The following is a 15,627-nucleotide window of genomic DNA, read 5'->3' on the forward strand; positions in this document are numbered from 1 at the left end:
ACAAATTTTGCCCATGAACATTCCACAAAGGAACAAGGGCAAACTTCTCCCATATCAATGAGTGCAGTCCGATTCAATTTTAAGCGCAATGATAAGGGGCCTCCTTTGTAAAGCCGAGTCCGAACGGCGTGCCGCAGGGCGACACCTCTTCGGAGAGAAGTTTAACATGGTATAGTATCTCACAAATGTTGCCAGCATTAGGAGGGGAAAACCACCGCTGAAAAATTTTTTCTGATGGTCTTGCCGGGATTCGAACCCAGGCGTTCACCGTTCATCTGTCGAGACATGCTAACCTCTGCACTACGGTGGCCTCGATTCTTATACACCTTTCAGCATGGATCGCATTTGTCAAGTTCTTTGCCCGATATTGCTTTACAGGCAAACAAGGGATAATGGATAAGCATGGATCGCATTTGTCAAGATCTTTGCCCAAATAGGCAAACAAAGGATAATGGATAAGAATGTCTATGCTATTAGAGCTATACCAATTTATAAACCGGTTGCGGTCATACTTAGCTTGGGTGTTGGAGACCAAAGTGAAAGTGCAAAATTTCCACACAATCGGATAAGCGCCCTCTATAGGCTCAAGAAGTATAATCGGGAGATCGGTTTATGTGGGAGCGATATCTGTTTAGGGATTGATTTAAACCATACTTAGCTCAGTTGTTAGAAGCCATAACGAAACGTTTCATGCAAAATTTCAGCCAAATCGGAAGAGAATTGCGCCCTCTCGTGGCTCAAAAAGTCAAGATCCAAGATCGGTTTATATGGCAGCTATACCAGTTTATGGACCGATTTTAACCATACTTAGTACAATTATTGAAAGTCATGACAAAACACTTCGTGCAAAATTTCAGCCAAATCGGATGAGTATTGAGCACTCTAGTGGCTCAAGAATTCAAAATCCAAGATCGGTTTATATGGTAGCGATATCAAAACATGGACCGATATGGCCCATGTACAATCCCAACCGACCTACACTGTTAAGAAGTATTTGTGCAAAATTTCAAGCGCATAGCTTTACTACTTCTAAAGTTAGCGTGCTTTCGACAGACAGAGGGACGGATGGACGGACATGGCTAGATCGACTTAAAATGTCATGATGATGAAAAATATGGGTTGCCCAAAAAGTAATTGCGGATTTTTCATATATTTTTTCACAGCTTGTGACTCTGTAATTGCATTCTTTCTTCTGTCAGTTATCAGCTGTTACTTTTAGCTTGCTTTAGAAAAAAAGTGTAAAAAAAGTATATTTGATTAAAGTACATTCTAAGTTCTATTAAAAATGCATTTACTTTCTTTTAAAAAATCCGCAATTACTTATTGGGCAACCCAATAAATACTTTATGGGGTCTTAAACGAATATTTCTAGGTGTTACTAGATTAGTATACCCCCATCCTATGGAGGTGGGTATAAAAATGCTAATTTCTTTATATTCTAAATTGCATGCACCAATGCGCCCCCTTTATTAAAAATGCCTACATTAATGGGTTAAATTACTCATGCTCTTCCAACAATTGCATCAAGAGAGAATTTTTCCCTTTTCATATCTCCCTACCATTATCTATCTAAAATTGCCGATAGACGACAAATGCGAGTAAATAAAATTGGAAATAAAATTACCGGCAACATAGTGCCGTCTTGTTAGTCTCTCCGAACAGGTAGTTTAGCCCGGCCGGTTTCGAGTTAAAACAAATCCATAAAATAAACCAAAGGTAAACAAGTTTTAATGGCATGGAAACAAATGTCTTCAATATTTACTGAATATTTTTTTGTTTTTCAAATTATCTTAGCCACGTGTGTGCACAGAACAAATTAATAAACAATCACCAACCATTTTTGATTGCAGCCTATAAAAAAGTGCCAGTAAATTTAGAGCAAATTGTTAAAAAAGAAAAAAACAATGTGAGAAATTTAGTAATTTTACAATATTTAAACATCTTTATCTAGGCATCAGTAATCTATAGTGACAAATAGTTTGGTTTTATTGCTCCATTTTATTGCAAAAAAATATATATGTGGATTTTTTTTACTTTAGTTCCCCAGTAACATACAAGAAATTTATTAGCCGAAGAGCAAAGTAGTATAACTTTCAAAGAAAAAAAAAAACAGATTTGATCCCTAACAAACGCATAACAAAAATGCGTTAAAAAGTTAAACAAATGAGAGAGCGCTAAGTTCGGTCGGGCCGAATCTTATATACCCTCCACCATGGTCGCATATTTCGAGTTCTTTGTGCAGTAACTGTTTTTAGGCAAACCAAGTTTAATGAATAAGGACGGAAAAAGCAGCTATATCAAGTTATAGTCCGATTCGGGGCTCAAGAAGCGAAATCGGGAGAACGGTTTATATGGGAGCTGTATCAAGCTATAGATCGATTCTGACCATATTGCACACGTATGTTGAAGGCCATCGGAGGAGCCGTTGTACAAAATGTGTGCCAAACCGGATGAGAATTGCGCTCTCTAGAGGCTCAAGAAGTCAAGACCCAAGATCGGTTTATATGGTAGCTATATCAAAACATGGACCGATTAGGACTCTACTTCGCACAGTTGTTGAAAGTGATATCAAAACACTATGTGCTAAATTTTTGACAAATAGGAAGAGAATTGGGCCCTCTAGAGACTCAAGAAGTCAAGACCCAAGATCGGTTTATATGGCAGCTATATCAGGTTATGGACCGATTAGGACCATACTTCGCACAGTTGTTGGAAGTGATACCAAAACATCACGTGCAAGTCAAATCGGAAGAGAATTGCGCCCTCTAGAGGCTCAAGAAGTCAAGACCTAAGATCGGTTTATATGGCGGCTGTATCATGTTATGAACCGATTTGGACCATACTACTCACAGTTGTTGGAAGTGATATCAAAACCCTATGTGCAAAATTTCAGTCAAATCGGAAGAGAATTGCGCCCTCTAGAGGCTCAAGAAGTCAAGACCCAAGATCGGTTTATATGGCGGCTATATAAGGTTATGGACCGATTAGGACCCTACTTCGCACAATTGTTGGAAATGATACCAAAATCCTGTGTGCAAAATTTCAGTCAAATCGGAAGAGAATTGCGCCCTCTAGAGGCTCAAGAAGTCAAGACCCTAGATCGGTTTATATGGCAGCTATATCAGGTTATGGACCGATTAGGACCATACTACTCACAGTCGTTTGAAGTGATATCAAAACACTATGTGCCAAATTTCAGTCAAATCGGAAGAGAATTGCGCCCTCTAGAGGCTCAAGAAGTCAAGACCCAAGATCGGTTTATATGGCAGCTATATCAGGTTATGGACTGATTAGGACCATACTACTCACAGTTATTGGAAGTGATATCAAAACACTATGTGCAAAATTTCAGTCAAATAGGAAGAGAATTGCGCCCTCTAGAGGTTAAAGAAGTCAAGACCCAAGATCGGTTTATATGGCAGCTATATCAGCTTAATTACCGATTAGGACCCTTCTTCGCACAGTTGTTTGAAGTGATATCAAAACACTATGTGCAAAATTTCAGTTAAATCGGACGAGAATTGCGCCCTCTAGAGGCTCAAGAAGTCAAGACCCAAGATCTGTTTATATGGCAGCTATATCAGCTTAATTACCGATTAGGACCCTTCATATCAATACACTATGTGCAAAATTGCAGTCAAATCGGACGAGAATTGCGCCCTCTAGAAGCTCAAGAAGACAAGACCCAAGATCGGTTTATATGGCGGCTATATAAGGTTACGTGACCGAGTATGATTCAAATACTTAGCGCAGTTGTTCAAAGTGATACCAAAACACCATATGCAAAATTTTAATCAAATCGGAAGAGAATTGAGCCCTCTAGAGGCTCAAGAAGTCAAGGATATTTTTTGTAGTATCGTGGTTTTGTAATTGTAAAATTATTATAAATGTGAATTACAATCTTTTGCTTTTCAATTGACCAAATGCAATTGTATACGCAAAGACTTTAAATATTGATGCAAATGTAATTTAAGAGTAGTTTGTATCTAAGAAATGCGCATGAACAGTTTAATCTCTTTAGACAAAGAGCATAAAGTGCATGGCTAGCACATGCTATCCGCAAAGTAAATATTTTGGTCCAGAAGTTATTTGTTGAGAGTAGCTTTGAGAAGAAGATGCAAATACTCTCCTTAACTACTCTCTCTCTCTCTCTCTCAGTAGAGAGTCATATGTTGATAATTGACAGTTGGTATGGCATTTGTTTATATTTTGAGATGTTTTGATTTAGTAAAACTCAGAATATTTAAATAAAAATCAAAAATCACTGCTGCAATTTTAAAAAAAGAATAAAATAAAAACTTAAAACAAAAATTTAATTTGTAATACCCTCCACCATAGGATGGGGGTATACTAATTTCGTCATTCCGTTTGTAACACCTCGAAATATGCTTCTAAGACCCCATCAAGTATAAATATTCTTGATCGTCAGGACATTTTAAGTCGATCTTGCCATGTCCGTCCGTCCGTCTAGCGAAAGCATGCTAACTTTCGAAGGAGTAAAGCTATGCGCTTGAAATTTTGCACAAATACTTCTTATAAGTGTAGGACGGTTGGGATTGCAAATGGGCCAAATCGGTCCATGTTTTGATATAGCTGCCATATAAACCCGTCTTGGGTCTTGACTTCTTCAGCTTCTATAGGGCGCAATTCTTATCCGATTTGACTGAAATTTTGCACCTAGTGTTTTGGTATCACTTCCAATAATTGTGCCAAGGTAGGTCCAAATCGGTTGATAACCTGATATGGCCGCCATATAAATCGGTTTCCCTATAGATTTCTTGAGCCTCTAGAGGGCGTAATTCCTACCGGATTTGGCTGAAATTTTGTATGACGTATTTTGTTATGACCTCAAACAAATGTGTTAAGTATGGTTCAAATCGGTTGATAGACTGATATAGCTGCCATATAAACCGATCTTGGGTCTTGACTTTTTTAGCTTCTAGAGGGCGTAATTCTTATCCGATTTGACTGAAATTTTGCACGTAATGTTTTGGTATCACTTCCAATAATTGTGCCAAGGTAGGTCCAAATCGGTTGATAACCTGATATGGCCGCCATATAAACCGGTTTCCCGATTAGACTTCTTGAGCCTCTAGAGGGCGTAATTCCTATCGGATGTGGCTGAAATTTTGCACGTGACGTTTTGGTATCACTTCCGAAAACTGTGCCAAGTAAGTCTAAATCGGTTGATAACCTGATGTGACCGCCATATAAACCGGTTTCCCGATTATACTTCTTGGGCCTCTAGAGGGCGTAATTCCTACCGGATTTGGCTGAAATTTCGCGTGACGTGTTTTGTTATGACTTCAAAGAACTGTGCTAAGTATGGTTTAAATCAGTTGATAACCTTATATAGATGCCATGTAAACCGATCTTGGGTCTTGACTTCTTTAGCTTCTATAGGGCGTAATTCCTACCGGATTTGGCTGAAATTTTGCGTGACGTTTTTTGTTATGACTTCAAACAACTGTGCTAAGTATGGTTTAAATCGGTTGATAACCTTATATAGCTGACATATAAACCGATCTTGGGTCTTGACTTCTTTAGCTTCTAGAGGGCGTTATTCTTATCCGATTTCGCTGAAATTTAACAGGTAGTGTTCTGGTATCACTTCCGACAACTGTGCCAAGTAAGGTCTACATCGGTTGATAACCTGATATAGCTGTCATATAAACCGATCTTGGGTCTTGACTTTTATAGCTTCTAGAGGGCGTTATTCTTATCCGATTTGGCTGAAATTTTACACAATGACTTGTCTATTGCAGAGCATCACCATTAGCAATGGAAAAATCTCCCGGCGGTTATGTGGTCTATGATTGCGACATTGGCAATGATGATGCCTGGGGATTGCTAATACTAATCAAGGGTGAAAAACTATTTCAAAATATGGCCACTAATGGTCTGCCAAACAAGGACATTGATGTTCGCGAACCCTATAAAATATTGGGCATTACTTGCGTTCAAGGCAACACCAGTGTGGACAATTGTGTTAAAAATGCATTTAGAGTTTTGGAAAGTGTTGATAGATTGGATGTAAGTGATAATGGGTGATGAAGTGAATAATCTAATCTTATCTTTTAACATTTTTCAAAACAGATACCAGTTTACAAGGGCTGCTCCAATCCCATATTGCCGCGTACATGGAAACGTGAGCGTCTGTTTCATGGGCAAGATGGTTTTGGTGATATTCCCGATTTGCCAGAAGTTACAACTACAAAAATTCAAAAGGAGCATGCAGTCAATATGATGTATTCCGCTGTGTGTCAGGTAAGAAGGAAAATCCAAGAATATAAAAATATTTACAAAGTTCAAGTGGAGGCCACCGTAGCGCAGAGGTTAGCATGTCCGCCTATGACGTTGAACACCTGGGTTCGAATCCTGGCGAGACCATCAGAAAAAAATTTTCAGCGGTGGTTTTCCACTCCTTATGCTGGCAACATTTGTGAGGTACTAGGCCATGTAAAACTTCTCTCCAAAGAAGTGTCGCACTGCGGGACGCCGTTCGGACTCGGCAATAAAGAGGAGGCCCCTTATCATTGAGCTTAAATTTGAATCGGACTGCACCCATTGATATGTGAGAAGTTTGCCCCTGTTCCTTTGCGGAATGTTCATGGGCAAAATTTGCATTGCTAAGTTCAAGACTACAATAAAAAAAAATTGAAAAATATTTAAAAAAATAAATGACTGATTAAAAATTCTTATTACAATCAAAACTTTCAAAATTCAATAAAATATGAAAAATAATACAAAAATTTTAATGAATTACTAAATAATATTTTTTTGCTATTGTTGACACAAAATTTTGTAATTTTCAACAAATTTTATTAACTAATCTCAAGATGTAAATTTAAGTTACGATCACAACAAGGTTTTAAAACACGACATATTTTTTATGATCTTGAACTAATTTCCAACAGTATATGAATTTAAAATTTTTCTTTTTTAGTATCCCAACAAGGTTGACTTCTTGCTAGTGGGCCCTTTGACCAATTTCGCCATGTGTATTAATATGTATGGCTCGGATTTCTTAGACAAAGTACGAAATGTTTGGATTATGGGTGGAAATTACAGGGGTAAGTCAACTTTTGATATCGAAAAAAATCATGTTTCATCATCTGGAGTTTTTTCTATATTAAGGCAAAGGCAATATCACCAAAAGTGCTGAATTCAATTTTATGATGGATCCCGAAGCAGCCCATATTGTTTTGGAATCTGTGGATAAGCCTGTTTCATTGCTGCCCTGGGAGTCTTGTATTGATGGTGATATGAATTTAGAAATGGTGAGTATTATCGCAACCCTCCGTATGACAAGTGCATTAAATGACGAGTAAGAGCGTGCTAAGTTCGGCCGGGCCGAATCTTATATACCCTCCACCATGGATCGCATTTGTCCAATTCTTTGCGCGGTATCTCTTTTTAGCCAAACAAAGAATAATGAATAAGAACTGTTATGCTATTGGAGCTATATCAAGTTATAGTTAGATTAGGACCATAAATGAATGCTGAACATTGTAGAAGTCATTGTGTAATATTTCAGCTCATTCGGATAAGAATTGCGCCTTGTAGGAGCTCAAGATCGGTTTATATGGGAGTTGTATTAAGCTATAGATCGATTTAGACCACATTCCACATGTATGTTAAAGGTCATAGGAGAAGCCATTGGACAAAATTTCAGCGAAATTGGCCAAAAAATGCGCCCTCTAGAGCCTCAAGAAGTCAAGATCCAAGATCGGTTTATATGGCAGCTATATCAGGTTATCATCCTATTGGTGCCATACTTAGCACAGTTATTGGAAGTAATAACAAAACACCTCATGCAAAATTTCAGCCAAATTCGATGAGAATTGCGCCCTTCAGCGGCTCAAGAAGTCAAGACCCCAAATCGGTTTATATGGTTATGAACCGATTTGAACCATACTTAGAACAGTTGTTTGAAGTGATATCAAAACAAAAGGTGCAAAATTTCAATCAAATCGGACGAGAATTGCACCCTCTAGAGGCTATAGAAGTCAAGACCGAAGATCGGTTTATATGGCAGCTATATCATAAAATGGACCGATTTAAATCATACTTGGCGCAGTTATTTAAAGTGATACCAAAACACCAGGTGCAAAATTTCAGTCAAATCGGATAAGAATTGCGCCCTCTAGAGGCTAAAGAAGTCAAGATCCAAGATCGGTTTATATGGCAGCTATATCATAACATGGACCAATTTGGCCCATTTACAATCCCAACTGACCTACAATAATAAAAAGCATTGTGCAAAATTTCAAGCGCCTAGCTTTACTCCTTCGAAAGTTTGCGTGCTTTCGACAGACAAACGGACGGACAGGCAGACGGACGGACAGACAGACGGATATCGACCTAGATGGACTTAAAATGTCATGACGATCAAGAATATATATACTTTATTGGGTCTTAGACACACATTTCGAAGTGTTACAAACAGAATGACGAAATCAGTATACCCCCATCCTATGCTGGAAGGTATAAAAATTTATATTATCTATATGGAAGCTACATCAAATTATGAAACGATATAGGCTGTACTTTTCAAAGCTGCCACTTTCAAAATTTCAGTCATATCGGATCGCCTTCTAAACGCTCAAGAAGTCACGTCGCACAGTGGGTGAAAATCGAAAAAAAACTAGAGATAACTCTTTGAGATTGTGCGCAAAATTTCAAGGCACTATGTTGTCCGGTTGTGCCTTTTGGCAGGCCCCAAAAGTTGGCCACCTCGGAATTTTGAAAAATGTTTGGGGCTGCCATTTCATCGTTTTTGGTCCGATTTCCAAATTTTTTTTTGCTGGATAATGCTGAAAACTCCTACAAAAAAGTCCGCCTAAGCTCTACAATATCTCTAGTGGTTTCGAAGATATTCGACTTATCATTTTGTTTGCAATTTTGACCGAGACCTGCTTCGTATTTTGCAATTTACTCTGACCAACAGCAAGAATAAGTATTAGTGGCAAATTTAGAGCGACATTATAATATTCGAAAAATTTTGAAAATGTCAAAAAATTTTAAAAATATCAAAAAATTTTGAAGATTTCGAAAAATTTTTAAAATTTCGAAAAAATTTTAAAATGTCTGTTTGCGCTCTCTTTTTTTGACCTTAAAATCTTATTGAGATTCCATTGCAGGATATTGTCCGGCTTTAGACCATTGTTTACTGCTTTCTATTCAAATAGTATAGCAAAAAAACATTTAAAAGTCAGCAAAAAGTGTGTTGTTGCCAGAAGCATTTGACTGGTTTCCTTTATCGCGATTTCACTTTCGACCAAGAAAAATCATCAGAAGGAGATGTCAAATGGGTCATAGGTGCTTTTCAACAAAAATGACATAATTCACTCTCGACAACCCTGTCTATTAGCTGTACTTTTTCGCAATGCATGTATTTTTGTGCAATGCCAGACATTCTCTCTGTGGCAAATTACACTTCTTCCGTACTACACATGATTTTGTGCATCTGTTGGAAGTTGTATTGATGGCTTCGAACGCCAGACAACTAAGAAACAAACAAAAATTGAAAAATTTAATCTTCTTTAAAATCTTCGCCCTAACAAGCAAAAAACTTGAAAAATTAAAAATTCGGCAGAGCCCGACCGGGATTCGAACCTGGGCACACGGAGCAACAGCGAGCGCCGTTGCCGTTGTCTGGCGTCCGAAGCCATCAAAACAACTTCCAACAGATGCACAAAATCATGTGTAGTACGGAAGAAGTGTAATTTGCCACAGAGAGAATGTCTGCCATAACACAAATATACATGCATTGGGAAAAAGTACTGCTAATAGACAGGATTGTCGAGCGTGGTTAATGTGGTAATTGTATCATAGATGCGTTTTCGCTATTAATACGATTCAAATACAATATACCAACGCACGGCCCTTGAAGCCATCGCACCTAATATGGTTGAAAAGTCTTTGACCCAAAGGCGAAACGCATCCCATAGTGGTTGGTGTGTGTTGCTATCTCAGGCTTTCCTTTCCATTTGCATCGTCGGTCATTGAGCTCGTCTCGAAAGAGAAACAAACAAAAAAATTGAAAATTTTAAAATTTTTTTGTAAAATTTCAACATTTCAAATTGCGAAATTTTGAATACTTTGAAATATTTTAAAATTTTTGAAAATTTTTAAGAAAAAAATTTACATCTAGGCTAAGATTCCAATAACAAACAGCGTGCTGCAGTGCAATGTTCTCGCCAGGATTCGAACCCAGGCGTTCAGTGTCATAGGCGGACATGATAACCTCTGCGCTACAGTAGCCTCCAAAGCAGAGAACGAAGCCGAGGCTTCTCGTCGGCGGCTCGTTTGCTGAGCCGATTTAAGAATTCAAAAAGGCGGCTGTATAAGATTTTTGGGGATTTATCGTTCAATTCCGTTGGACGAAAAATATTCAAAGAAAGAAGAAGAGGAAAATGTGATTATTATAGTGTTACTATTTCGGCTCAGCCGATTTTTTTTATACCCTCCACCATAGGATGGGGGTATAATAATTTTGTCATTCCGTTTGTAACTCCTCGAAATATTCGTCTAAGACCCCATAAAGTGTAGATATTCTCGATAGTTATGAAATTTAAAGTCCGTCCATCTGTTTGTCGAAAGCACGCCAACTTTCGAGGGAGCAAAGCTGGACGATTGAAATTTTTGCACAAGTACTTCTTACTAGTGTAGGTCAGTTGGGATTGTAAATGGGCCATATCGGTCCATGTTTTGATATAGCTGACATATAGACCGATCTGGGATCTTGACTTCTTGAGCCACTAGAGGGCGCAATTCTTATCCGATTTTGACTGAAATTTTGCATGAGGTGTTTTGTTGTGATTACCAACAACTGATCTAAGTATGGTTGAAATCGGTCTATAACCTGTTATAGCAATCTAGGGTCTTGACTTCTTGAGCCTCTAGAGGGCGCAATTCCTATCCGATTTGGCTGAAATTTTTGCATGAAGTGTTTAGTTATGAATTTCAACTACTGTGCTTAGTATGGTTCAAATCGGTGCATAACCTGATATAGCTGCCATATAAACCGATCTTGAGTCTTGATAACTTGAGCCACTAGAGGGCGCAATTCTTATCCGATTTGGCTGAAATTTTGCTTGACGTGTTTTGTTATGTTATGTTATAGTGGTGGTAGATATTTAAGACCCGGTCTAAAGAAACTTTAAAAGTTTTTAATTCCTTCTCCCAGAAAAAAAAATTATGCCAAACGTGTGCATTTCAGTATCATACGGTATTGGTAGTAAGTCCATATCGAATCTTGATGAAGTAACAACGCATGGTATGGATGAAAATGTTTAGTACCATTTGGTGCTAGCCTTATTACCGGACTAGTATTCGTTTTAATACCAAACTGTAATTGGTTTTTGTACCAACCCGTTATTTAAATAACAAAAAGTTACTGTTTTAATGCCGATCTCGTTATCACTTGAGTATTCGATCCCCTTACGGACCAGAATATAAGTCCATTGAAAATTATTTTCGATTATATTGGGTTGCCCAAAAAGTAATTGCGGATTTTTCATATAGTCGGCGTTGACAATTTTTTTCACAGCTGGTGACTCTGTAATTGCATTCTTTCTTCTGTCAGTTATCAGCTGTTACTTTTAGCTTGCTTTAGAAAAAAAGTGTAAAAAAAGTTTATTTGATTAAAGTTCTTTCTAAGTTTTATTAAAAATGCATTTACTTTCTTTTAAAAATTCCGCAATTACTTTTTTGGCAACCCAATATATCTCAATATTTACATTACAATAATTGCCAAAAACAATGTACACCGAAAGAAAAATTGATACCAACGGTAGTGATAGTAAAGTAATACCTAACCAATACCGTATGGTATCTATGTGATGCTGTGTTATCAATACCATTGATACCATACGGTATTATAAATTTTTCTTTTGGTGTAACACCAATACCATGCATAACCCATTTTTTCATTTTTCATTTTTTTCGAGGTTTTAATATGTATCTCCTTCTTTCAGGATTGGCGTTTGAATGTTCTGGGCAAAGTTGACTCCAAGGTCATACGTCTGCTAAATGATGTAGAGAATGCAATTTTAGTCACCAAAGGCTTCATACGTTGGATTGTCTGCGATGCTGTACTAGTGGCTGCCTATTGCTTTCCCCAGTTGGCCATAACCCGAAGTCGCATGTATCATGCTACGGTGGAGCTAACCGGCACCCATACTCGAGCCCAAATGGTTTTGGATCATTTAAGGCGAAATAAAGAGAACACCTGTGTCATCTTGGAAATACATAAACAACACTACAAGGACATAATATCCTGGGCAGGAGGTCTAATGTCAGATGCTGAAATGGTTGAGGTTATGAGAGCCAAGAGAAGGGAAGATTTGTAAAGAAGAAGACGTCACAACAATTATTCATTAGAAGCAATCATGAGCTAATATTATTAGAAATTTTGCATTTTTAAATAAACTTTAATGAGTGTAGTAATAAAATTTTAAAATTACTTAATAAAAATAACCAAAAGTTAAGAAGTTAAAACCTACTAAAAAATTTATATAAACAAGTAAATATTGGGTTGCCCAAAAAGTAATTGCGGATTTTTCATATAGTCGGCGTTGACAAATTTTTTAACAGCTTGTGACCCTGTAATTGCATTCTTTCTTCTGCCAGTTATCAGCTGTTACTTTTAGCTTGCTTTAGAAAACAAGTGTAAAAAAGTATATTTGATTTAAGTTCATTCTAAGTTTTATTAAAAATGCATTTACTTTCTTTTAAAAAATCCGCAATTACTTTTTGGGCAACCCAATACATATGCTAAGTTTGGTCGGGCCAAATATTGGGAACCCACCACCATGGATTTTGTTAAAAAGTTCCACAAATAAACTTAGTTGAAGGGCATATGTATACTCTACGAACAAATTTCTGCCAAATCAGTGAAAAATTTAAGCTTTTAGGGGCTATATCCAAATCTGAACTGATAGAATTAAAAAGATGCTACTACTAAATTTTACACAAATTTGCCATAAAAACCTTAATTTAAATAAATGTTCTAATTTTAATGTCGATCAGAAAGTATCAAAAATTCAAAGAGACAATTTAACCCTCATTAACCACTGTAAAATGCCTCAACAGCTTATGTTGCCATCAAAAAGCAAAAATGCTTCATCTACAACATTTTCAGATAAACACACACTACACACGAATTAATAGCAACATATTTGTTGCCAAACTCAATATGTATGCACATTAAAATGTTGCAGATACTTTGTAGAAACATATATACATGTATTTCATAGATACAAAAATGTATCTGTAATACAAATGTTTCGATATTCGTATGACAACATGTATAAGCAAAAGAATAAACGTGATTAGAGCTTTCGCAACATTTGAGTTAATGTTTGTCAACATTCATAAAACAAGTTGAACAGTAACATGGCACAAATTCGTGGGTAGTTACTGTTATACTTTGATACAAAAGCTTGATACAAGCTAACCGATTTTGTTTCCAAAGTATTACTGATACTGTGTGAGGTAAATTTTTGGAAAAATACCTAATATACGCTAAGAGGAACATTCAAAAATTATTAATAAATGGGTCTAACACAACACACTCTACACAACACACTCTTCCAAATTTCGCCGAACTGGGGAAATAAATAAATCAAATTTTATAGTAGTCCATAAAGCAGGGTATTCTGATCAGCTTTTGTTGGTTTTATTGTTTTCCATGATTCGTTTTTACCACCACCATAGGATGGGGGTATACTAATCTAGTCATTGCATTTGTAACACCTCGAAATATTGATCTAGGACTCTATGAAGTATATATATTCTTGATCAGCGTAAAAATCTAAGACGATCTAGCCATGTCCGTCCGTCTGTCTGTTGAAATCACGTTACAGTCTTTAAAAATAGAGATATGGGGATGAAACTTTGCACATATTCTTTTTTTGTTCATAAGCAGGCTAAGTTCGAATATGGGTTATATCGGACTATATCTTGATATAAAGTTCGAATATGGGTTATATCGGACTATATCTTGATATAGCCCCCATATAGACCAATCCGCTGATTCAGGGTCTTAGGCCCATAAAAGCCACATTTATTATCCGATTTTGCTGAAATTTGGGACAGTGAGTTGTGTTAGGCCCTTGAACATCCTTCCTCAAATTGGCCCAGATTGGTCCAGATTTGGACCGATGTGTTAGGCCCTTGAACATCCTTCCTCAAATTGGCCCAGATCTGGACCGATCCGCTGATTTAAGGCTTTGGACCCATAAAAGCCACATTTATTATCCGATTTTGCTGAAATTTCGCACAGATCGGTCCAGATTTGGATAAAGCTGCCATATAGACCGATCCGCCGATTCAGGGTCTTAGGCCCATAAAAGCCACATTTATTATCCGATTTTGCTGAAATGTGGGACAGTGAGTTGTGTTAGGCCCTTGAACATCCTTCTTTAATTTGGCCCAGATCGGTCCAGAGTTGCATATAGCTGTCATATAGACCGATCCGCCGATTTAAGGCTTTGGGCCCATAAAAGGCGCATTTATTGTCTGATGTCGCCGAAATTTGGGACAGTGAGTTAAATTAAGCCGCTCGACATACTTCTGCAATATGGCATAGATCGGTTCAGATTTGGATATAGCTGCCATATAGACCGATCTTTCGATTTAAGGTCTTGGGCCCATAAAAGGCGCATTTATTGTCCGATTTTGCCAAAATTTGGGGCAGTGAGTTGTGTTTAGCCCTTCAATATGCTTCCTGAATTTGGCCCCGATCGGTCCAGATTTGGATATAGCTGCCATACAGACCGATCTCTCGATTTAAAGTTTTGGGCCCTTAAAAGGCACATTTATAATCCAATTTCGATCAAATTTGACACAGTGACTTATGTTAGGCTTTTCGACATCCGAGTCGTATATGATGCAGATCAGTCTATATTTGAATACTAGCCAAACCGGGCCTGCATCGCTGCGCCTTCTTTAACTCTCTACTATCTTTTTACGGTGGGGACACTTCGCCCTGAATGCAAATATCGAATTCATGCCATTGTAGCCTATGACGCGTTCGAATCCTGGCGAGAATATCGGACAAAGCGGTGTTTATCCCCTCTTAATGTTGGCGACATTTGCGAGGTACAATGCCATGCAAGGTCATTTAAAAGAATTTCTCCAAAAAAGTGGAGATATCAAATTCGTTCTTTATTCCCAACGTTAGGGGGTACCTTAGGGCGTACCCCAAAGCATTTGTCTCCAAAATTGGATATCAAATTCGTTTTCTACTCTCAAATACCTTTCATTTGAGTCCCATAGTCATTGAGCCCCTTGTCATTGAGCTTAAACTTGAATCGGTCTACACTCATTGATAGGTGAGAAGTTTGCCCCTGTTCCTTAGTGGAATGTTCATGGGCAAAATTCGCTATTTGCTTAATAGCTCGGCCTATTTAACACTCAACGCTTTAAGTTGGAGCATTTTAGACTTCTACTCCTTCTATGTCTCATAGAAATAATCAACTACCAGATATTGAAACTTTCTATAAGGACCCGCTCACACATAATAATTTTGCTACCAATTTAGTCATTCGAAACACAGCGTTCATGGCAGACTTCCATTCTGCTACTTTGTTGACATTATGAAAATGAACTCATTAAAGG

At 37.6% G+C, this 15,627-nt stretch overlaps 1 protein-coding gene across 1 annotated transcript; it reads left to right on the plus strand.

The window, feature by feature from the left end:
- The first annotated feature begins 1,620 nt into the window (after window positions 1-1,620).
- LOC106081191 (pyrimidine-specific ribonucleoside hydrolase RihA) lies at window positions 1,621-12,356 on the plus strand. Its single transcript, XM_013242994.2, has 6 exons — window positions 1,621-1,716; window positions 5,766-6,033; window positions 6,097-6,267; window positions 6,947-7,073; window positions 7,138-7,280; window positions 11,982-12,356. The coding sequence occupies exons 2-6, from the start codon at window positions 5,782-5,784 to the stop codon at window positions 12,354-12,356; spliced, it is 1,068 nt and encodes a 355-aa protein (XP_013098448.2). The 5' UTR covers window positions 1,621-1,716; window positions 5,766-5,781.
- Window positions 12,357-15,627: the final 3,271 nt, after the last annotated feature.

The sequence above is a fragment of the Stomoxys calcitrans genome, chromosome 4 (assembly GCF_963082655.1).
Source record: "Stomoxys calcitrans chromosome 4, idStoCalc2.1, whole genome shotgun sequence".
Taxonomy (NCBI): Eukaryota; Metazoa; Arthropoda; class Insecta; order Diptera; family Muscidae; genus Stomoxys; species Stomoxys calcitrans.

What these genes read in the sequence shown, in the direction of transcription:
- LOC106081191 (XM_013242994.2), top strand. Translation starts at nt 5,782, where the DNA reads ATGGAAAAATCTCCCGGCGGTTATGTGGTCTATGATTGCGACATTGGC. An exon ending in AAAGTGTTGATAGATTGGAT is followed by an intron (nt 6,034 to 6,096) that starts GTAAGTGATAAT and finishes TTTTCAAAACAG; the next exon opens with ATACCAGTTTACAAGGGCTG. An exon ending in TGTATTCCGCTGTGTGTCAG is followed by an intron (nt 6,268 to 6,946) that starts GTAAGAAGGAAA and finishes TTTCTTTTTTAG; the next exon opens with TATCCCAACAAGGTTGACTT.